Here is a 23727-nt window from a genome sequence, read left to right as displayed (position 1 = left end):
TGGGGGCTTCCTCAGGGGACTTCTGGAAGTTCCAGCCATTTTGTTTACTGGGAGCTCTAAGGGGTCCTATGGACGCTTGAATTTCCAGTGAAGTGGAGGAAGACATACAGGGGAGAAAACAGATTCCTTTTTTCTTTCTTTTTTTTTTTTTTAATTTATTTGGGGGGAGGGGTGCACGAGCTGGGGGGTGTTCAGAGGGAGAGGAAGAAGCAGGCTCCCAGGACCCCCAGTCATGACCCAAGCTGAAAGCAGATGCCTAACCCAAAGAGCCACCCAGGTGTCCTGAGAAAACAGATCTTTAACCGGAAGTCAGCCGAGCTGTTGCTGACGTCCTCGAGTTTTGTCCTTACGAATTGATTTTTGAAGATACTTGCATCATTTGTGTATTCGCACAACACGCTCATTTGGGCTTCCACCTCTTATTTAAAGTGAAGTGGCAAAGGTGTGGGAGGCAAACCAAGGAGATTGGGGATCCTAGCTGCTCCACCTACCTACCTACCCGCCAGGTGATGTGGCCATGTGACCTTTGCCTCATCTGTAAAATGGGTATGCCGGAAGTCCTTGCTCTATAAGGTCATTACAGCACACGTCCATACATGCCAAGTGTGTGCATTCCCATCAGCATTGTGTTATCACCCCCTCCCCTGCCTGCCTGTGTGGCAGGAACACACGTGGTAGACCCTTGTCCCCTGCAGGCTTAGAGCTGCTTGAAGTCCAAGGGGGACCAGAGCTACTCAGAGGCTTAAAAATCCAGTGAGCTAATCCCATAGCCCAGGGTGTGTGCCGACCCCTGGGAGCTCAGCGAAGGAAGGCTGAGAACCATTGTGTTTGTGGTATGGGAGGAAGTTGGGAAGGAGAAGACCGAAGACCGGGTAGGTCGGCTGCCCTGGGTGGGGCCCAAGGGTGTGGACAAGACGTCCCAGAGCAGCAGTTCCCTGAAAAACCTCCTGCCGTGGTCCCCATGCCCTTCAGACCCAAGAATTTCCATTGTATGTGACCCTCTCAGCAGCCTCCAGCCCTCACCTGCCCCTTCCCAGCCAGGGCTGGGGCCACGGGGACACCGGCTCTCCTTTCCTCTGCGCAGGCCTGCTCTGGCTCACAAGTCTGCCTCCTCTTGCATTTGCAGCAAAGCAGGACTTGGTGTCAGACCCTTCTTTCTTTGCCCTCCGTCCTCTGTCCTCAGCCCTGGCTACATAATAGAATGAGCTGCAAAGCTTTTAAAAGGCTCTCAGGCCTGGTCTCCACCCCAGACCAGCTGATTCAGACTCTGGGGGAGGAGGGTGAACACCTGTATTTTTACAAAGCTCCCCTGGTGCCTCTAATGGACAGTGGGGGAGGGAACAGCTGCCTCATACACTGGCCACTCCCAGCTTTCCTGCCCAGGCATGTCAGCCTCGCTCATCAGCATACCCGGTGCATGGCAGGTGCCCTCTCTCAGGGATCAGATGGCACCCCCATAACCAATCCTTCTGACTGTCCCCTATTGAGAGCAGCCCCCCCCCCCCCCCAGCCCTGCCCTGTCACATCGGTTTAGTCCTTTCAACTGCTTATTGCCCTTTGAAGCTAATTTGTTTTCTGTCTTGATTGACTTATTTCTGTGGCTTCCCTCTCCTGGAAGTAAGTTCTTGGCTGGGCAGGGGGTGGAGGGGGTCTCTGTCCCGCTCAGGGCTGTATCTTCAGCAGCTACGATGGCACATAGTAGGTGCTTAAAAAATGTGTTAATTAAGTGAGCAGATTTTCGGTGCTTGGTGTTTGTGAAATGAATGAGTTTTACATGCCTGGTCAATGTTCAGTAAAAGAGTGAGGTTTTTGTGCTCTTTTGACTGAATGAAGTGTTTGGACTGAATGACTTGTAAGAATGTGATAGGTGTTATGTGAATGAATAAGCGGGAAGGACTAGTTCTTACTGGACAAACGAATGACTTGTATGTGCCCAGAAACTGCTGGATTGCCAGGTACATGCAGTGGGTCATCTCCCCCTGGGCCTGAGAGTAGCTCTCAGACTTGATGCCACAACCCTGAACTGACCAGAGTTCTTAGGTCCCACTGAGCCCCACCGATAGTGACTGGATCACATTTCCATGAAGGGGTAACACTTGGAGCAGATGGGGGCAGCCTTGGACGCAGAAGACTGTCTAGGAAGGAAGCTTTGGGTACCTACCTGCTTCTCCAACACATGTGGTGACCCAGTGTGTCTGCCCATGTGAAGGGGCAGCTTGTGCGCACACGCTCACACACACACACACACACACACACACACACACACTCCATGCATTACTTTCAGCTTCCCAAACATGCCTCTTCCCAGGGACAGACACACTGGGTCACCCAGCAGGCACCACCTACCCTCAGGTCAGAGGCTCTGACTGAGCCTGTGCTCTTCCTGGTCTGTAAGGTTGTCATCCCTCCACTCATGGATTTAGCAGCACTCATGTATTAGCGGCCTACTGTGTGTCAGGCCTGTGCTGGAGATGCAGGCAGAAATAAAGAGACTCCAGTGCCTCACAAACCTTATGGTAAACGGCTCATTATGTGGTAAATTATACATACACTGATGCAGGTAATCCCAAAGAGAAATGCTCAGAGTGTGCTCTGGGAACTCAGGTTAGGGATGGGACAAGGTTCATGAAAAGGGAAAGTCATGTAGAGAAAGAACTATCTAGGTAAGGGCAAGGGCAGTGGGAGTGGCCTGTGCAAAGGCCCTGAGGCAACAGGGAGAATAAACAGTGGGACTGAAAGAAGGACTTTGTGGCTTGGGCTCCCGGAGCAAGAGGAGAAGAGGAAAGGAGTCTTGAGGGCTGAGGTGAGGATTTTGAATTTTATCCTAAGATTTGAATCTTTATACTAAGATTCCAATGTGAATATGAATCCTACTGTGTGAAAGAGGGTAGCTAGGGAAGCAGACGCAGAGGGAACAAGGAGGCTGTTAGGTACTTTAGCCACGTGCCTTACCTGTGAAATTGGCTGGGTCTCATGAAAGGCCGGCTCTATCCACTAGGAGTAAAGCAGGCATGCGAAGGCCCTTGGCCCACCCGCGTTGGACATGCAGAATGACCAAGAAACAAACCTTTGTTGTGTAAGCCCCTCGTACTTGGGGTCCTCTGTTCCTGTGGCATACCTTAGCCCACCTTGATGATTTCTGAGGAGGAACAAGTTTTGTGGGTGGGGAAAGATCAGGAGTCCAGGGTGGGAATGGTTAGTGTTGCAGTATAGGCTGACATACATTCATGGTGGTGTCAGGTAAGCAGGTGGCTACTAGAGCCTGGAACTCAGAGGACCAGTTGGATCTGGAGATATTTTATGGTGTATCACCAGTGAGGAAAGGGAGAATGAGAGGTCCAGGGCTTTGCCCACTGGGCAACAGGGAAGGCTGGTGCTTGAACTAAGGACTGCCTGATTTCAGGAATGAAGGTTCTGGGTCATTCCCAGCTCTGCCACCTCGTGGACATCTGGCCTCAGGCACATTACTTCACCTGCCTACTTCAGCTTCCTTATGTTAAAATGGAGATAATTCTACTTCACAGAGTTGCTGTGGAATTAAGAGAGATAATACATGTGAAGTGTTTGGAGAAGGACCTGGACTATAGAAAGATCACATTTGTGGTAGTTGCCGTTATGGATACTGTTTTGTTATATAACTAAAACATCCAGTGGTGGGAAGTAGAATAGTGGTGGCTTCAGGTCCACCTTGACTCAGACTAAAGTGATGACTGAAGCCCCCAGATCTCCCCTCTTTCAGCCCCTTTCACAAATGGTTCTTCCCTCGTGGTTACAAGATGGCTGCAGTGATTCCATCCCTCACATCCTCTCAGACTCCGGGTAAGAGAGAAAAGCATAGCCTTCAGCCTTAGGACTCTTGGCAATGATGTCACTGGGTCTCACTGGTTCTGATTGCGTTACGTGGTTAGTTCCTGAGCTCAAGAAGGAGCTCCTCCTCTAGCCCACTGGGTGGGAATCAGAGAAGGTAGGTTCCCAAAGGGAAATCTGGGCTGGTTTTGTACAAAAGAGTCCTAGAGGCCAGGGAAGCAAACCACAAGTGTCTACCACTGGAAGACTTGTGTTTTTCTCTTCTACTCTGCCCTTAGCCATGTCACTTACCTATGAAATTTTTTTTTTTAAGATTTTATTTATTTAATTGACAGAGAGATCACAAGTAGGAAGAGAGGTAGGCCTAGAGAGAGGAGGAAGCAGGCTCCCTGCTGAGCAGAGAGCCTGATGCGGGGCTCAACCCCAGGACCATGGGATCATGACCTGAGCCGAAGGCAGAGGCTTCAACCCACTGAGCCACACAGGTGCTCCCCTTACCTGTGAAATTGGCTGGGTCACTTGCTCTGAGGAGCAAGGCCCCTCAGAGCCAGAACACTGCAGCTGTGGCATCTGCCTGCATGTCTGCTCTTCCAGCCTCCAGGCTTGGGGGCCTGATAAGGGAGCACGCTCTCAGTTCAGACTTCCCCAGTGTCTTTACAAATGACAGTCTGGGAGTATTTACACATATACGCTGGTGGGTGCCTAGTCCTCTAACAGACCCTGACATTTTTAGGGAGCCAATGTGGCCAGCCCCAGAGGTAAGTCCTCCCTGGTCTAAGGGCAGTCAGGACAATCCCAGATTTGAGGGTTTCCCAGCTTTCCTTGAGCCTGGAATGGCCATATGTGACCACATTATGGCCGATTAGGCCAGAGAAAGAAAGGAAAAAAAAACAGAGAAAGTCTGTTGAGGTGTAGGAGGAATGTTCTGGCAAACATTCTTTTTCCTGACTAGGGTCAGATAGGTAAGAAGTAAAACAGTCTTACCTTATCCGTTTCTTTCCCCACTGCCCATGGTTCAGTGAGAAGCATGGGTGTGGCCACCAGCTTGCTACTCAGAGGCCTCAAGCCCAAGATGCAGGCCAGTAGCACACAGAGGGAAGCAGGGGAGCGTGGGGGCATGGGGAGAGAAAGTGTCTGACATCATCCCCGTGTACCAAGAGTGGAGTCACCGTATCTGGCCTCCTTCCGACACAGGATAATGAGATGTGTTCATTGGCTGAGCCATTGGCGGCTGGGATTCCATCACTTGCAGCCACATGCGTCCCAGCGGCCTCTCCCACTGCCACTCGCTTCTCACTGTGCTACCGTCCCCCGTGTTTCCCCGTCCACCATCCCCAGCTGCCTCCCTTGCACGCCACACTGTGCTTAAGTCAGGGTCCTCCGGTGCCAGCTGCAGAAGCCACACTGGACAGTCTTGAGCAGAAGCAGAATTTATCAGGGGCAGACAGAGCACCAGGAGGCCAGAGGAGCAGGTGTGGAGAACAAGCAGGAGCCAGGGAACACTGGAGAGAAGACACTGTGTGCTGACTTCCATTCGGAGAACATGCAGCCGCCAAGTCCACCCCTGGCTGTGCTTCTGTAATTGAGGGGGGAGAGAGAAGATCCATGAAGGAAGGAACCGTGGGGATAGGAATGGCCAGGAGATGGGCAGTACTTCTCCCCATTTTCCAGATTGAAACAGAACCACAGTTTTAGTATCCAGCCCATGGCATAGTAGGATCTGAGGGCAGTCTGGCCCTCAGAAGGGGGGCTTCCCCATCTGGAGGATGGGGTGCTCTTGGAAGGGGGACAGCATTGGACAGCAAGCTGCTGGAAAGGGACCAGTGTGCAGCAGTCCCCAAATCCCACGGAGGCTGTGGGTATCACTAAGCCTCTGAGCGTCACAGGGAGACTTGGCTACACCTGGTCGGGGAAGGGATCTGTGGAAAGACACCAGGGCCTCAGGAACATCTGTGTGTTCTCACAGAAGAGAGCAAAACAGATGGGGGGCTTTCTGACTGAGCTGGAAACAAAATGCCATCAGCAAAGCCCATCTGTCAGGAGGTGCTTGCATAAGTAATTCAGGGTCGCATCTGGGCCACTGGTTTTCCCAGCCAGCCCCAGTGTGGCCTCAAAGGGCTAATCCCGGGGTGCCCCTGGCCCAGCTGCACACCCCAGTTTGGCCAGGGATCCAGGGCCCAGCACAGTATAGGACAAGCCTCAGGCCCTCCTCTCTGGCAAAGCTGCTGAGCTTACTGGTCACCTGAGATCACAGACCAGCATCCTCTGCCCAAATCTGGCACAGGTACTTATTTTATTGACCCTTACTTGGTTTTTGTTGGTAACGTTTTTAAGTATTTATTTATCAGCTAGAAGTACGTGCAGCAGGAGAGGGGGCTGGGCTTGGGGGGGGTACCTAGTTCCCTTTCCCAGAGGCATCGACTGTTAGCAGTTTCTTGAAAATCCTTGTAGATGTCTTCTCTGCCTGGTAGTTGGTTTGTCATCGCTGCAGTTATTTTTTTTATTTCAAACTGGGAGAAGTTGCATACAGTTCAAGATTTCTGATTTCTACTTACAAATCCGGTGATCTGGCATCCACATTTCCCGCAAAGGGTGGTCACCAGAGCTGAGGCCTACTTGTGTCTATAGAAATGCAGACGGGGTTGGGGGGGGGAGCACATGGGGAGCTCAGTCATTAAGCATCTGCTCCCTGCTCAGTGGGGAGCGGCTTCTCCCTCTGTTCCTCCCCTCCTGCTTGTGCGCTTTCTCTCAATAAATAAATAAAATCTTAAAAGAAAAAAAGAAATGCCTCTGCTGTCCCACTCACCCAGCCTCACTTGGGTGCTTTTGTCTTCCTTAACTAACCCAGCCCTTGGGGCTTCCCTCCTCCTCCTCCTCTTCTGTCTCCTCCCCTCTCATCCCCTGTGTACCTCCCTGCAATATCTTCAGGGATGCTCCTTTGGGAGCTGGGAGGAGGAGTGCACTCTTGCTCCCCACTCCTCTCCTCCCCTGCCTTCTGAGTCTGACTTTTTCAGTTGTTACAGACTGGCCTCGCTGATTTGCTCCATGAATCTGCTTCATGCTGCCCCCCTGGTGCTCTCCCAGCTTGTTCTGTACCTATGGGCATGAGTTAGGAAACACACACACACACACACAGAGCCTTCCCCTTACTCAGAAAACACCGGCAGTCGGCAGTCGTTGGTGGGCTTCTCTTCATTGAAGAGTTGACATCATTCAAGGGAGCCAACCTGGTGAAGAACAGAAGGAAGCATATCCAGATATCCTGGGTGGGGTTTGGTATGTCAGCAGAACAGAAAAGAGGGCCAGTGGGATGGGATCTTAGGGGTGGGGAGAGGCCTCAGGGAGACTGGCAGGGGCCAGAGCCTGTGGGGCTTGTGGACCAGCAGAAGACTTTGGATTTTATTCTAACGCAGTAAGGAGCCACTGGGGAGATCTCAGCCAAGAAGTGACAAGAGCTGATTTACTGGCTTACGGTATCTATTAATCACCTAGGGTTATCCCCTCCCCCAATCTACCAGTATTCATGGTGACGCATCTGTCATTTTTTACTTCCTTTATTGGTGGGGTGGCTGGTCAGGCAGACTGCAGGACAGATTGACAGCAGTCCAGCCTTTACCTACAGGATTCACAGGGGGCAGAGGAATGTGTTTAATGACACCACAAGGGAAAAGGCAGCCAGCTCCTGAAAATGGGAAACTCCACGGGCCAAGTGATGTAATTCCTTACACAAGTGAATAGCCTCACAATAATGGTGATGGGCATGGGGGAGACTTTATAGAAGAGACTTAAGAAACATACTCACTGAGGGGCTCCTGGGTGGCTCAGTGGGTTGGGCCTCTGCCTTCAGCTCAGGTCATGATCTCGGGGTCCTGGGATCGAGCCCCGCATTGGGCTCTCTGCTCAGCGGGGAGCCTGCTTCCCCCTCTCTCTCTCTCTCTGCCTGCCTCTCTGCCTACTTGTGAACTCTGTCAAATGAATGAATAAAATCTTAAAAAAAGAAAGAAATATACTCACTGAGGTAGAATAGGGATCTTGTTTGGATCCTGATTTGAACAGATCTGCTCTAAAAAACACCTTTGAGACAATGGGAGAAACGTAATGCAGATATATGGGGTATTACATGATATTAAAGAATTCTTGTTAATCTAGATGGGTGTGATAAAGGTACCATGGTTAATAAGGAAAAGCCTAACTGCTAGATATATAAACTTAAGTTTTTTCAGGTGAAATGAGCTGATGGCTGGGATATATCCTAAACTATTCTGTTAAATAAAAGTGTAGGAGTGAGTGGGTAGATGAAACAGGAATGGGGAATCATTAATGATTGTTGAAACTGGTGGTGCTCTTCTCTGCTTTGAGTAGATTTGAAAATTTGCATAATAAATGGGTTTTTTAAATGAGTATAAAGATGTCTCACACATACAGTCTTTCCTCTGGGAATAGTAATGTCACAGCTCACCTTTGCTTTCTCTCCTTTTGCAGCATGGCGGGGAGGACAGCCCTGCAGCCTGCCTGCCCTCACCCGCATCTCCTGCCTGCTCCGTCCTGCTGAGCTGCTCAGACTGGAGGCCCCAGGACAGCACCTGCCTCCTGAGGTTGTCCTGGCTCAAGTTGTCCACCGCGATGGTGGAGAACTGGACTCCACAGGCTCACAACCTTCCTGTCAGGCTTCAGGGGCCAGCATCCTTCATCCTGGGCCTGGCGGCCCTGAACAATGGCTGAGGGCCAGGGGACCCCATAAAGTCACTCCACAGCTCACAGGGGGCCAGCAGCACTCCAGCTCCTGTGGACTATGACCACTTATCGGCCCATTCCCAATGATGGTGTGGATCTGGCAGCCAGTTGTGGGGCCAGGGGGGCTGACGTCCTCCCTGGGCCTCACACCGGGGACTATGCTCCCATGGGATTCTGGGTCCAGAACGGCGGCATGCCCCAGCCCATTGGTGAGAGCCCAGTCAGCGCCACCACCCGCCCCAGTCCCACCACTCCTGCAGTACCCAAGATGGGCGTGCGCGCCAGAGTGGCCGACTGGCCACCCAAGCGGGAGGCCCTGAGAGAACAAAACAACCCAAGCCCCTCACAGGACTCAGATGGCACGAAGGCCACAAAGGTGGCCCATTCCATGAGGGGCATGCAGAACGGACAGCCCCCCGTCAGCACCCCGGCTTCCTCAGGACCCAAAGCCTTCCACCGACTCTCCAGGAGAAGGTCCAAAGATGTGGAATTCCAGGACGGATGGCCCCGGTCCCCTGGCCGGGCCTTTCTGCCCCTGCGGCACCGCAGCAGCAGCGAGATCACTCTCAGTGAGTGTGACGTGGAGGACACAGGGGAGCCCCGGGGACCCCGGCACACGGGGGCCCTGCCCCTCTTCCGGGAGTACGGAAGCACGTCCTCCATCGACGTGCAGGGCGTGCCGGAGCAGAGCTTCTTTGACATCCTCAACGAGTTCCGCAGCGAACAGCCTGACGCCGCGGGGCCCCAGAGCCTCCGAGAGCTGCTCCAGGCCGACACCGGCCCCCACGGCCCCGGGGGCAGCGGCGGAGCGAAGGGGGACCCCCGCAACGGCCAGCCCACCAAGGACAGCCTCCTGGGACTCCAGCCAGCCAAGGAGAAGGACAAGGCCCGGAAGAAGGCGGTCCGCGGCCTGGGCGGCGGGGACGCCGCGGACTCGTCCATCTTCCGGAAGCTGCGCAGCGTTAAGGCGGACGGCGAGGCGGCCCGGGCGCCGGGGGAGGCGGAGGAGGGCCGCAGCGCGCCGGACACCGGCCGCCCGTGGGTTTGCCAGAAAAGCTTCGCGCACTTTGACGTGCAGAGCATGCTGTTCGACCTCAACGAGGCGGCTGCCAACAGGGTGGCCACCGCGCAGCGGCGCAACACCACCACGGGCGCATCAGCAGCCTCCGCCACGGCGGCCCTCCCGGCGTCGCGGGCGCACGGCTTGGGCGGCCTGGACGCCGCCTTCCCCAGCACGGAGGACCTCAACTGCAAGGAGAACCTGGAGCAGGACCTGGGCGACGACAACAGCAACGACCTGCTGCTCAGCTGTCCTCACTTCCGCAACGAGATCGGCGGCGAGTGCGAGCGCAACGTGAGCTTCTCACGCGCAGCCGTGGGCTCCCCGGGCGGCGGCGGCGGTGGCGGTGAGGGTCGCCCAGCCGAGCCCACACTCAGCGCCCACCGCACCAACGCCAGCATCTCGGTGCTGGAGGTGCCCAAGGAGCAGCAAAGGACGCAGAGCCGCCCGCGCCAGTACAGCATCGAGCACGTGGATCTGGGCGCCCGCTACTACCAGGACCACTTCGTGGGCCGAGGTGACGGGGCACGCGGGCTGGCGGGCCGCAGCTTGTCCCCGGGGACCCCCCGAGGCTCCAGCAGTGGGAGCGGGTTCTCTACCTGGGACAGAGGGCAGTGAGGAGGCTAAAGTCGCCAGAGCCTCAAGCATCAGGAGACAATACATGCCCGTTTATTTAGCGACTGTGCCAGGTTCAGCTGTATGCCAGGCACTTTTTTGAAGAAGATTGAAACTAGGATTGTCTTCCTAGTGCTTAAGTGAGGGGAAGTTAAGAAGAACTTGATTACTGCGTAAAATATATAAGGTGTCCTAGTGTGGCTCACGCTATGGGGAAAAGTAAAGCAGGGGAGAGGGGAATAGTGTCCAGGTCAGAGGCTGCATTTCCAATAGGGAATGGCTTGGGAGGGTCTCCTGGGAAGGTGCCATTTGAGTACCAGGCTGAAGGAGGGAGCTATGTGGAGACCGGGGACAGTGTTCTGGTGCAGAAAGGGCAAATAAAATAGTTCTGAAACACTGAAGGAGGAGGAAAGAGGGGGAGAGGAGGAATGGGGGATGACTTGACAGATCTTTTTACCCTTACCCTTTCCTTTTTCTCTGCCTATATTGGGACAGAGCGACTGAGAGAGGGTGGAAGGATCCAAAGTAGAGAGGTGACAGGGGCAGATCGTTTGGAACCTTGTGGGCCATGGTGAGAACTCTCGCCTGCACCCTGAATGAGGTGGAGTCACAAGAGGGTTCTCCGCAGTCGAGGGCCCTGAGCTGACTCTGGTGTTCAAAGCCTCCCTCTGGGGCACAGACGTGGGGAGATTGGGAAGCAGGGAAATTTGGGGCCGGGGAAGTGGCAGGGACTGTCTCACTAGTTCAGGCAGGAGATGATGATGGACAAGTCTAGGTTGGGAGCCCATGCGTTGGGGAAAAAGCCAGCAGGTTCTGGATCCCCTTTGAAGGTGGAGCTGTTGCTGTGGCCAAGGTGTTACCACCAGAGAGAGACTGGCAGCCTGAATGACTATGTCCATCGGTGCCGGTGAGGCAGTTGCAGGAGGCAGCAGCACATAGTGCAGAGACCACAAACCCGGGCATCTACATCCGGGGCCAGGCAGGGACTGAGCAAAGGGCAACTCCAGCTTGGCTCCTCTTCACTGTAGGCATGTAGGAAACAGGCAAACCCAGTGTTGTCAGCCTTTCCAATTTTTCCAGATTATCCTAAAATGAAGTTGTTTCTTATTTTTAATGTGAATTCTCCTAATTTTTAAATGCTGACCACTACATTGATTTGGAATTGCTTATAACTGCCAGTGACAGGCTTTAAGGACATAGAAGTTTATTTCTCTGATACAAAGAAGTCTGGAGGTCAGCAGCCCAGGGGGCTGGTATGGTTTCCCCTCACCATTAGTGGAATGCCAGCCTTAGAGCATGGCCTTTAGCCCCAGGAGTAGTCTCATGGCCCGAGATGGCTGCTGCAGCTCCAGCTGTCACATCCATGTTTCTAGGCAGAGAAAAAGGGAAGGGTAAGGGCAAAAAGATCTGTCAAGTCAGCCCCCTTTTAAAAAGCTTTCTCATAAGCCCCATCCAACCACAGCTACTTATTGACCACTTCTGTCTACAAGGCAGACTGGGAAATGTAGGTTTTTAGCTAGACATATCTCCTCTCTTTTCTTCCCCTAAGAGGAGAGGGTTTTTCTTGAAAAGGAGGAAGGGAAAAATAGAGTGGGTAGGCACCTACTACTCCACAGCAACAAGTCAAAACATTTTTTTTTTAAAGATTTTATTTATTTATTTGACGGAGACAAATCACAAGTAGGCAGAGAGGCAGGCAGAGAGGAGGAAGCAGGCAAGCAGAGAGCCCGATGTGGGACTCGATCCCAGGACCCTGAGATCATGACCCGAGCCAAAGGCAGAGGTCATTTGGCTGACCCAGGTGCCACCCAGGTGCCCTCAAAACATTTTTTTAAACCAGTGTCCTAGTCACACCTAACAAAATGTCAGCTAAGTCATTTCGTGGGATTCAATGTGTGCAGTTGCTGGAGCTCCAGTGTTTCGAGCCAGACAGCCCTGGGTTTGGGGTGTCTGTGTCATAGCTTACAGCTGTGTGACACGTTTCACTCGTTGGACTCTGTATCCTCATGTGAGGAATGGGGGTGATTGTAGCAGCGTCACATGCCCCAAAACAGAAAGACACAGAAATTAAAAATGAAACGATTGAGGGGAGAAAAGTTCCAGACAGTTGCTCACCCAGAGAAGAGAGACTCGAATAGTTGTAAACCTTTGTGCACCTGGCAACCTGGGTTGGGGGATAAATAAATTAAAAACCGACAGGCTGCAGGGAGAAGTGAACAAATCGACCATCAGTGGCAGATGCTGACAGGGTCTCTCCGAAATTGACAGATCTCGTAGTCAAAAAAATAAGGCTGAAGAGGATTTGAATAACCCAATCAAATAACCCAATCAAAACCTGATTCTATATTTATACGTATCTATATATATATATAAGTTATTATCATATATATAAATGTAGAATCATCTTTTGATTGAGTTATTAATGATACATACTATGTCATGTATATAATTACTAATTTTGTACCTAACCAACAGAGAGCATGTTCTTTTCAACTCACATATTCTGTTCAGCTCCCATGTGGAAATACCTTCACGGAGGACTGTGGTAAGGATTATATAAGATTGTACATTAAGACAGTTCTTCATCAGGCGGATAGTAAGTACTCATTACAGAGCTTCCAAAAAAGAAAAAAGGCATTTTCTTTCAAAAATGGACTTCTCTGGAGTCCTGGAAGCTTATAAATAAATGACTCATCTGTTACTGTTATTGAGTGCCTACGGTATGCCAGGGCTGCAAGGTGCTGGGCATGCATTGGTGGAAAATAAAACCACCTGCCCAGCTGTTTCCGGAATGAGCTCTTCTCTGTGGAGCAGGTAATTCTGTTCTCCGACCAGCTGCAGAGATGGCTTAACCAGGTGCAGGTGTTGGTCTGACCGGTGCCTTTAATCACCACACATTATTTGGGCCTTAGATAAGTGTTTGATTCACTAAGAGTACCTTGTGAGAACAGAACCATCCGTTAAATATTCAGAGCCCTGGGGTAGAAGGAATTCCTGGCAGCAGTTAGACGTTGACTGCGTGGACTTGAGTTAAGGCTGCGGGTGGGCTATCTACTGCAAGCACGGAGTACTTGGATTATACATTGGGAGAAACTGTTTGCCTGGAAGAATTTTAAAACAGCAGCATGTTTAGAGAAACAGGGGAGACAGCTGTTATTTAGGGAAGAGGAGACTTGCTTTGTGGTTCAGAGGTGTTATCCCCTTAAGGAAAGAGTAGTTTAAGTGTCCGAGGTGTCATGGAAATGCTGCTGGATAAAGGTGGTGCTTAGGGTCTTGATTCTGGTCCCTTTTCTCTGACCAACAGCATTTCTGTCGCGCTGTGTCCCCGGCCCTGTGCTGAGTGCTGAGTGCTTGTTAACCTATTTAATTCTGATGACCCTGCCGGGATGCGGGCCCACCCTTTCCAATCCTGTTCTCAGGAGAATGCCGTGGAGCACCTTGGCCTGGGCCATCCATCCAACCTAGGGGCAGAACCCAGATTTGAGCCCAGTGAGCGGCTTTCTAGGATAGAATCTAAACCAGTTCACGGGGCTAATCGGCCACTAAGCTAACGATGAACATTTGCAAATCTGGGATAATCATAGTGAGGCTGGGTTTTTACATGCCAGACACTGTGCTAAGCATTTAATAATTGTAGCTTCATTTCACCCTCACATCCACTCAGTGAGTTATGGGTGGCCTCAGGGCCCCCCATTTCTCAGATGAAGGAGCCGAGGCTCAGAAAACTGAGGCTCTGTGAACTTGGCACAGGGGGCCCAGTCCAGTCTCATGGTCGCTGTTAAGTGTGGTCGTGACAAGGCAAGTTTGTGTGAATGGGATCCCATAGGTCACACAAGAACCTTCCCCCGGGCCTGGGACATCACCCCTCCTTCCTAGAGAGTTTACTCTGAACCCCCACCCCCGCTCTTCCCTCTCAGAACATGCCAATTACTTTGGCGTGGACGAGAAGCTGGGACCAGTGGCTGTAAGCATCAAACGAGAGAAGTTGGAGGACCACAAGGATCACGGACCTCAGTACCAGTACAGGATCATCTTCCGGACCCGAGAGGTAGGTCCCATCACCATTGTTGGCTTCCATAAATTGTAGCTGCTCACCTCTGTGAGCCCTTAGTCTGTACCAAGTGCTTCCCCAGCTACATCTCACGTCAGCCTCCCAGTAACTTCCTGACTGCAGTCCTAGTAGTCCCTCCCTTTTACAGAAGGGAAAACTAGGGCTCAGAGAAATTCAGTAACTTGTATGGGATCAGTAAGTAAGGGGCCAGACCGGGATTAGAATCTTGGAGAGCCCAAGATTGCTACCCACCGCAAGAGATTCACTCTGGTTAGCATAAGAAATAAAGAGAGAGCTGTAAGGGAGTCTTTCAGGATCATGAGATGTCCTGCAGAATGGAAAGAATTAAGGCAGCAGGCCTCGGGCAGGGCAGGAACTGGGGACTCTCAGCCAGAGCAGGCACTGCTGTCGACACCGTTCAGCTCAAAACAATCCCAGTGCTTTCACATGTGAGTAGAGAAACCCATTGTCCTGGTTTGGTTATAGGCCTTCGCCTAGATTAAATATCAGCTGTGGCTAGGGAACAAGGCCTGCTGGGGGCACCCTGCTCAATCAGGACTCTGAATTGTAATGGACAGAAATCTAGTTCTAACTGGTCTAAGCCAGAAATAGAATTCATTGGTTCATATAACTGCAAATCCAGGGTATGACTTGCTTCAGGCATAGCTGGATCCAGGCACTCAAATGATGTCACCAGAATTCGGCCCCCTGACCACTCTGCTCCTCTAAGCCCTACTGCTTTTCTGCACTGGGAATGTCATTCTCTTCTCTTCTGCCACCAGCAAGTCATCTCCATGTCGTGGGAAAATGAGACTGGCAGCTCAGCTCTCCTGCATCTATATATGTTCTCCTCCACAGGGAAGGGACACTTGCTGCCAAATCTGTGAGGACGACTCTCGTTGGCTCTGCTTGGATCACATGTGCTTCACTGGGTCTGGGGGCAGGGCAGGACACTGAGCTTGACAGTTCCATTAGAGCCACCTGGAGGAGGCAGACGGGGAGTTCTCCTGCCAAAAGAGGGGAGCTAGGCTAGCAAAAACAATAGAGACTTCCAAAAGACCCAAGTAAGGATGACCTTTCCAGAAAGGGGGTGGTAGTCAGCTGGGCAGGCCCCCCCAAATGGGTCTCCCTTGGCCCTCCCTTGCCCCATCCCCCTTGTTCCTGGCCTTTGCCCAGACATGGGAGCCCCACAGGCTGCCGCTGCCAGGGGCTTTGAGTGTGAAGCCAGCTGAGCCTGGACGTCATCCAGACCAACAGATGCTGCACTGAGGGCCCTGGCCTCATGACGACCCTCTTATTGAGGAGAAATGAGATGACACAGAGGCTTTGTGGCAGTTGAGGGGGGCAGACCTCAAACCCTGTGCCCTTGACCACGGTGGTCACCAGCCCCTCCTGCCTCCCAGTCCCCTCCCCCATCTCCTCACCTTTATGGCCACATGAGCACGAGCGCAGAATGTGAGGTGACAGCTCACACTGCCTTAGTTGTGTCATGACATCCAGGGAACTGCTGGATGGGATGACCACAGTCAAAGGCTAATAAGTAACGTTTATCACGATGGCTGTTATGTTGCAGATCTCTGTAACACGGTGTCACATAGTAGCTTTACCCTTTATGTGTATTCACACGCTTGAATGTTACACAGTCCCATGATGAAGGCACTGTTAGTCTCATTTCCGGATGATGGAACGGGCTCTGGAGAGGTTAGGGGACTTGCTTGAAGCACCCTCAGGAGTCCACCTGTTCTCCGGCCCCGACACAGCTGCCTTTGGGACGCTGCTGACTTCGGCTCCGACTGCCCTACAGACCCATCGCTGATTTGGGAACTCACCTTTGTTCAGCACTTTGGTGCTGGTAGTTTTAATTCATAAAAGTGGAACACGGAGAATGAATTTTTTTTAAAAGTCAGCCTGTGTCACGCGTACCGAGGGTCCTGAGACTTGGGTGAGGGCATACTGGATTGGGGTATAGTATTTTTGCTGTGGGTCCTATTCAGTAAGTGTGAAACCAGCTTAGTGCTGTGCCTGTCTTGTGCCTGTTTCTGTCCACTTCCGAGCCCCAACACCCACAAAACTCGCCTCCAGTCCTCTGCAGAGTGGGCAGGGGGATATATCCCCTCGGCACCACTGTCTGCCAGCTGTGCACGGGGGGCTCTGCGGGCGCAGTAGTGAGTGAGGCAGCAGAGATGTTTGTGGGACCGCATTCCTGTGGGTGAGGCAGGCAGCATACACATTAGAAAATCATACAGTGTGGTAAGTGAGGACAAGGTAGAAAGTCAAGCAAGGAAGAGATAGGAAGTATGAGGGGTAGTTCAGTTTTTAGGCAGAATGGTCAAGGGAGGTCTCACTGGGAAGGTAACAGTTGAGTAATGACCCGAGTATGAGATGAGAGAAGGAGCCATGTGGAAATCTGGAACAAGAGCATTCCAGGCAGAGGGAACAGCCAGTGCAAAGGTCCTGAGGCAGGACCATGTTTGGCACACTGGAAACCTGGTATGGATTCCTAATTTGGCCACTCACCAGCTGTGAATGTGGGCACCTGGCTTCACCTCTCAGAGTCTCAGTTTCCCCCTTGAGTGGTCCAGTCTCACAGTGGTGTGGGCCCTGTGAGGTTACACATACAGGCAGCGCCAGGCCTGGCGCTCAAGAAGAGCCCAGTGACATTAGTTGGCAGGGGGTCTCTGTCACCTGTCCCCTTGTCACATTCCTGGCAGCCCTGTGAATTTCAGCCCACCATGAGGTTCACAGCCACAAGCCTTTTTTCTGCCCCTGTATCTATGCAGGCCACGCACAGATTCAGCCTTGAGCCTGACTCCTTGCCCAGCTACCCTACTGAGCACTGGGACCTGAGGACCTCCACATCTGGAGTTGAAGGGAAGGCAGCAGCCAGTGAGGTTTTTCTTGCCTCTTCCTTGAGCCCTCCCTGTGGCAGAGGCAGGGCGGACAGTCACGCAGTCCATAGTAATAGCAAACGCTCTCAGCACGTCTTCTCACCGTCCACTGTCCTGAGTGTTGCGTATGCATGGAGCCTTCAGATCCTCTCAAAAGTCTCATGATGTGGATCCCGTTGTTCCCATTTTGCAGATGAGGATGGGAGGTTGAGACCCAGGGAGGTAATCATTTGTTAGGGTCACCAGTGGCAGAGCCTGGATGTGGACTCAGGCTGCCCCCGGGCCTGACCCATGCTCTTTACCACTCAGCATTCTGCCTGTTGGGTCGAGTTCTGTGCTCTGGGAACAGACAGCCCTGGATTCGGTCCAGCTCTGCCACTCACTGACCATGTGACCTTGGACAGATGGCTTTGCCTCTGGGCTTCGCCATTTCTTCATCTGTAAATAGGCTTTATGCTTTTGGCTCCCCGTCTCTCGGAGCAGTGGAAGGTTCTCTCCCACCAGCACACGTGGCTGCAGGACAATGAGTGCCCTGGTTGTCGCCTTCCCCTAGGAGGTCCAAGGGCCATGCTGGAGAGTAAGGGTTGAGCTCACAGGCAGAGTTCTGTCCTTGTGTCCACATGCACAGATCTCAGGCTCCTATAAACCAAGGTGTGGGGTCCAGAGTGAAGGGCTCAGGCTCTTTTCTAAGCCAGCAGGCCGGCCCACCCCAGATGGCCACCCCCGGCCGCCAAGAGACAGTCTAAGTGGGCCCGCATCTCCCGGCAGATGGGATGTGAGCATTGGCAGCCCTGAGCTTCCCACCAGGGCAGGAACAGACTGGGAGCTGGGCTTTGGCGCCACGCACCTGAACATCAGGCCCCCTCCCAACCCAGACAGGACAAGCCCCGGAGGCTGCCCTTTCCTGAGCCCCTTGCTGGCCTCTCTCTCCCAGGACAGAGGGAACCCCGGTCAGCCAGGGATGGTCTAGCCTTCTGACCCAGGTTCTCCCTTAACCCAGCAAACATGAGTTTTTGACAGGCTTCAGTTTTGTTAGGGTTAGAGATTTGGATTTGTCTTTTCTTTCTGATTTAAAAAGTAACAGTGACTTGTTACTGTAAGTGTGAAATGTAGAAAAAAGGGAGTAGAAAAAGTAGAAAAGGGAGAGTTTCTTCTATTAAGTGAAAAAAGCAAGGAGCAACAGTGACCTCATTTGTGTTCAGTGTGTAGCTCTGATTGTGTGTGTATATAGAAATAATCTCCGAAGCATATTGTTAAGTGGGGAGAAAAGCCAACTGTATCTTCCTGTTAAAGGTTAAATTTAAATTCTTAACTCTGCATATGGCTTTGTACAAACACATTTGACATGTGTGTATACATAATAATGGCTAACACGTATTGAGCACTCACTGTATGCCAGACGCAATGCTGGCACTGCGCATGGACTGTCCTCCTGAATCTTTATAACCCTTGGAGGTAGGTGCTGTTGTGCCCATTTTATAGATGAGGAAAAAGGCACAGAGAAGTTAAGCAACTGGCCCAGGGTCACAGCCGGGGAAAGGGTAGAGTCAGAGTTTGAAACCGGTCAGACAGACTCCTCAGTGACCTCCCAGGAAACATTCCTGATGGGTATACCCACTGCCCAGCAGAGAAGGGGCTGTGTCTGAGTCAGGAGTCAACATTGAACAACCTGTGCAAACCTCCCAGCTTACATGATCTCAAGACCTTACAGCTCTCTTGACCAGTGATCCTCCGTGTCATTGAGAGTGAGATCACGCAGGGCCTCGCAGGCTGGGCAGGGTGTATAGATTTTATTTGGAGAGAGAGGAGAAGCCACTAGCCCATTCTGTGCAGAGAAGGAGTGTGGTCTCACTCAAGCTGCTGCAGAAGAATGGGCGGTGGGGTGTGAGGGCCCAGGAGGGAGACCAGGAGGAGGGCTATTATCATAGGCCAGGTAGGTGATGATGGTGGACCGGACCAGGTGGAGGTTAGAGATGGCTGGCCACTCATTGCATCCTGCCGGTGCCCTACTTATTATTGCCAGCAGAGAAGGAAAGGCTGGGAGTTTTTTTCAAGTCTTGGCTTATGGTCAAGTCTTCAGAGCCAGAATATGACCGGAAGCCACCTGTGTCTAGTGTGGGAGAAAGAATGAGGTGCAGGACCAGGCTTCCCCTTGGGCCCAGCAGAGGGCGCTGCGGGCCAGCGTCAGCCGGATACAAAAAACACTGATCCTGTTAGTACATTCATTGAAACCCAAATCCCAGGGCCGCCCAGACCAGTAGTGCTTTGCCCTCATTGTCATCATTGCTTTTCATGATCCTAGTTCAAGATCATGATAAGAAAGCCTTGTTTATTAATTACTGGGGCCAGAACTGGGAACTCCCAAACATGAGATCATTCCTTCCATGTATGCCTGTTGCCCAGCTCCTATTTGGAAAGAGTAGGCTGTATGCTTAGAGGTGACGTCATGACACATTGTTTTTGCTGCCTGCTGTGTCCACATGTTGACTCAGGGCCAACATGTTTTTCCAGTCACCACTGATCCTCCTTAGTCTTTAAACCATAGCCTCAAGTGTGTTCTAAGTGCTTGTAGCAATTGCCTCAGGGAAGCTGTTTTTCCTGGTAGAACCCCCGTTGTGCTGTCTTAGGGGGGCTGGAGCTGCAGGACCTGGCCCTGCCCTTGGCATCACCTGATGGCCAGCTCACGTTGTGGACAGAAACCAGAGTTGGTGCAATGGGGACACGAAGCAGCCAGGACTCTCAGGGCCAGCAGGCCGTAAATTGGTACAACCACTTGGAAAACTTCGGAAAATTAAAGATTAACATGCCCAGTGACTCAGCAGTTCCTCTCCTAGGTATGAACCCCCCAAAAAATGTGTTCTTAAGCAATACATGGTGCTTCTGTGTGTGCTTCTCACAGCACGTTCACAGTTGTCCAACACTGGAAGCAGTTTCTAGGCTCAGCAGTAGAATGGATACGTCGTGACAGAACGTCTGCTTCTCACGGCAGCATGGTCGAATCTCATATCCGTAGTGTTGCGAGAAGTAAGCCAGATAGAAAAGAGTACAAACTGCATGAAGCTCAAAAACAGCAGAAATAAATTGTAGAGTTAGAAGTCAGGGTAGGGTTGCCTTTGGGGCGGAGGGGAAGGGGTTTGGGGGACCTGGAAATATTTATTTTTTTGATTTATGGTGATTACGTAAGTGTTCACTCGGTGGTAATTCCTTTAGCTATGCTTACATATGTTGTGTACTTCTCTGTATGTGAGCTATACTTTACAGTAAAAAAAAAAAATTTTAAATCTTCAAAAAAAAAAGTCAGGAGTTTTGGAAAATTCAGAGGTCCGTTGGAATCCTGATTCCAGCTGAAGCTCTGGGGCATGTGGGTGGCTCAGTCGGTTTGGTTGAGCATCTGACTCTTGATTTCAGCTTGGGTCATGATCTCTTGGTTGTGGGTTTGAGTCCTTTGTTGGGCTCTGTGCTCAGCAGGGAGTCTGCTGGAGATTCTCTCCTTCTGCCCCACCCGTTCAGTTTTCTTATCTATAAAATGGAGATGACAAAACTTCCCCTGAACAGACCTATACACGTAATAAGATAATTACTCTTGTACCTGGAATATACCAAAGTCAACTGTACCTTCACAAATGTGAATTTGTTATCAAGTCTGTCAGAAACTGCTTTGTCTGTAAACCTGAAAACCTAACCGTAGCTAAAACAAATAGAAGGATGCTTTAATTTTCTAATGAGAACTCTGGAGGTAGGCATCTGGAGAGATTGACTTCTCTGTGGTTTTCTTGTCTCTTTCCTCATGATCACAGCATACCTGCCACAGCTCCAAACATCTTATCCTCACACCAGCGTCCTTAACAAGAAGAAATGGGCAGGTGGAAAGGCTTTCCTTTAACTAAGGGAGGCAGATGTGTCCAGAAGTCCTTCGCAAGCTGAACTCCCCGCACATTTCATTACCTGGGGCTAGTCAGGTGGCCAGCTGTAGGAAAAATGTAGAAAGCATCATCTGGGAAAGGGGAATGAGATGGCCATGATTGGCTTGACTCAAGGTTTTTGATCCTGGCTACACATCAGAATCACCTGAGTGACACTGAAAAGATTATGTGTGTGTGTGGTTGTAAATATACACCTATGTAAATCTGAGAACATACATGCACACATACACATATCCTGGAGCCCCAACAAAGAGCAGCTGTGTTATGACAGTGATACGTTTACATATATTATAAGGAAGGCGGAGTGTTCATTGAGTGCTCACCTTATGGAGCCTTTTTATTCATTATACACTTAAATGACATCTCCCCACTTAAATGCAAGTTGGGTATGGGGAAAGGTGTCAATGTTTCGTTCACTGCATCCCAAACAGGGCTGTACTTCAAGGGCACTCAGTTGGTCCTTGTTGAACAAAGATGTGCTCCATCCATTGTCTCAAAAATCTCATCAGCTTAGTCCTCCTGGCACCCTTCAAGACTGGGATGCCGTCACTGTATTAATTTCGTCACTCACAAAAAGAGAAGCTGAGGCCCAGAGATTTGAAGGCACCTGTTCAAGATCTCATAGGGAGGAGGCAGCAAGTTCAAGTCCTGAGCCAGGGCTGGCCCTAGGGCCCAAGCTTCGGACCATCACACATGTTGCTCTGAGAACAGCACTCTCCTCCCTTCTTGGGTCCGGAGAGCCTCCTAACCTTCCCTTCTCTCCCTCAAACAGCTCATCACCCTGCGGGGCTCTATCCTGGAGGACGCCACCCCCACCGCCATGAAGCACGGGACAGGGCGGGGCCTCCCCCTAAAGGACGCCCTGGAGTATGTCATCCCTGAGCTCAATATCCACTGCCTACGACTGGCTCTCAACACTCCAAAGGTGACTGAGCAGCTGCTGAAGCTCGACGAGCAAGGGGTGAGCTGGGGACCAGTGAGGGGGGCCACTGCAACCCTATCCTGGTACCTCTTTCTGTCCTTGTCTTTGTTTTTTTTCTTTTTCAGAATAGCAACCCACCTAAGCTAGTTTAAGGAAAAGGGGGGATCTATTATCAAATTCCAAGGGTGCCAAGAGCAGGGATGTGATGGAGGAGAAAAATGGTCTGGGGATGAGACAGCCATTTGGGGGTGTGCGTGTGTGTGTGTGTGTGTTCCCTACCCCCTCTTCCCCCCGTCTGCACACAGGCTCCCTCTGCTTCTCTGTCCTCCCACAGCTCCCAGAGTGTCTGTGAGAATGACAGCTATCTGCAGACCCCAGCTAGGTCACTCTCAGTCCCAGGAGAGCATCTGACTTGCCCACACTTAGGTCAGGCATCTATCCAGATTCTAGTCACCAGTGACCAGGGGAATGAGCGAGACATAGAACAAAAGTGGTGATTAGAGGCCCACCTCCTAAAAGCAGCGTTGACTGTACTGAGCCCCAGAACTCTCAAGAATTTCCTTCTGTAGACATCTTAGCCAGTTTCAGGCCACCTTCTATAGGGGCAGCTAGCCAAGGCCACTGTCCCTTACTCTTGAAAGAATGGCATGGCACTGTGTCGAGAGAACAGGAGCCAGCCACACGGGCACCCTGTCGTGCCTCTGGAATAGGAAGGAGAGAGAGGGACAGTGGGGATGTGCCCCCCCCCCACACACACACATGCTTTCTCCTTCCTCTCTGGCTGCGCTGCTGCTCCACGGCTGTGGAACCCCAGCAGCCCCCTGGGCACTGTGCCTGAGGAAACCCCTCTGCTCCGTCCCCCTGATGTCCCTCCCGGGCCTGCCTCACAAAGCTGCTCTCGCCTCTACAGCTGTGCCGGAAGCACAAAGTGGGCATCCTCTACTGCAAGGCTGGCCAGAGCTCGGAGGAGGAGATGTACAACAACGAGGATGCCGGCCCCGCCTTCGAGGAGTTCCTTTCCCTGATCGGGGAGAAGGTCTGCCTGAAGGGCTTCACCAAGTACGCCGCCCAGCTCGATGTCAAGAGTAAGTGGCGCAGTGGCCTCACGTGGCGAGAGGGGAGCGGCAGTTAAATCATAGGGGGCCACCAGCGCACCCCGACCCCAGGGGCAAAAGTCACAGGGCCTGGTGGTCCCTGGATAGGGATGCAGGACAGTGGAAGCTCTCAGCCTCCACTGACGGGGACGCGGATGGTGCGACCCCTTGGGAGAACAGGAGGGTGTCGTCTAGTGAAGTTGGCAGACGCACCTGCTCTGGGAGTTAGCAGTCACACTCCGGAAGCATCCTGTGCAAACTCACACACACGCGCGCTGGGAGCTGTCCCGAGGCTTCGTGACTGCCAGTGCCCGACAGTGCCCAGCACGCATGTGCAGAATCGTGGCGTTGCATGAACAGTGCTATGTGACAGTGACAGCGATGACAAGAGCCTCAGGCAGCCAGTCCTCTCCCCAAGGAGCTGTGATAATGAGTTCAGTTTGCTCTTCCACCCCCCCCAAACTGCCACAGAACACGTACATCCTATTCACCGCATGTACACATATTACGTGCGTGTATGCACACATATGTACGGAAACGCTAGAATGAATATGCTGGATCTCACACCTGCTTTAAGCAGACGGCCACCGATGCTCCGTGAGCCTTCTGGTTTTCTGGTTATATCCACCCTCT

The 23727-nt window shown here is 51.9% G+C and overlaps 1 protein-coding gene across 1 annotated transcript in view; it reads left to right on the top strand.

Moving 5' to 3' along the window:
• Nucleotides 1–23727, top strand: part of LOC101691954 (signal-induced proliferation-associated 1-like protein 3) — a 207917-nt gene that overhangs the window by 126172 nt on the left and 58018 nt on the right. Inside the window, exons 4-7 of the mRNA XM_045075894.1 lie at nucleotides 8290–10118; nucleotides 14134–14264; nucleotides 21851–22039; nucleotides 22911–23085. Of these exons, the coding sequence (XP_044931829.1) occupies nucleotides 8600–10118; nucleotides 14134–14264; nucleotides 21851–22039; nucleotides 22911–23085 (2014 nt within the window). The 5' untranslated portion in view covers nucleotides 8290–8599. The remainder of the gene's footprint in view (nucleotides 1–8289; nucleotides 10119–14133; nucleotides 14265–21850; nucleotides 22040–22910; nucleotides 23086–23727) is intronic.

This window comes from Mustela putorius, unplaced genomic scaffold, assembly GCF_011764305.1.
Source record: "Mustela putorius furo isolate JIRA1106 unplaced genomic scaffold, ASM1176430v1.1 tig00000174_pilon_pilon_pilon, whole genome shotgun sequence".
NCBI lineage: Eukaryota > Metazoa > Chordata > Mammalia > Carnivora > Mustelidae > Mustela > Mustela putorius.
This window is presented reverse-complemented; position numbering and strand designations above follow the sequence as displayed.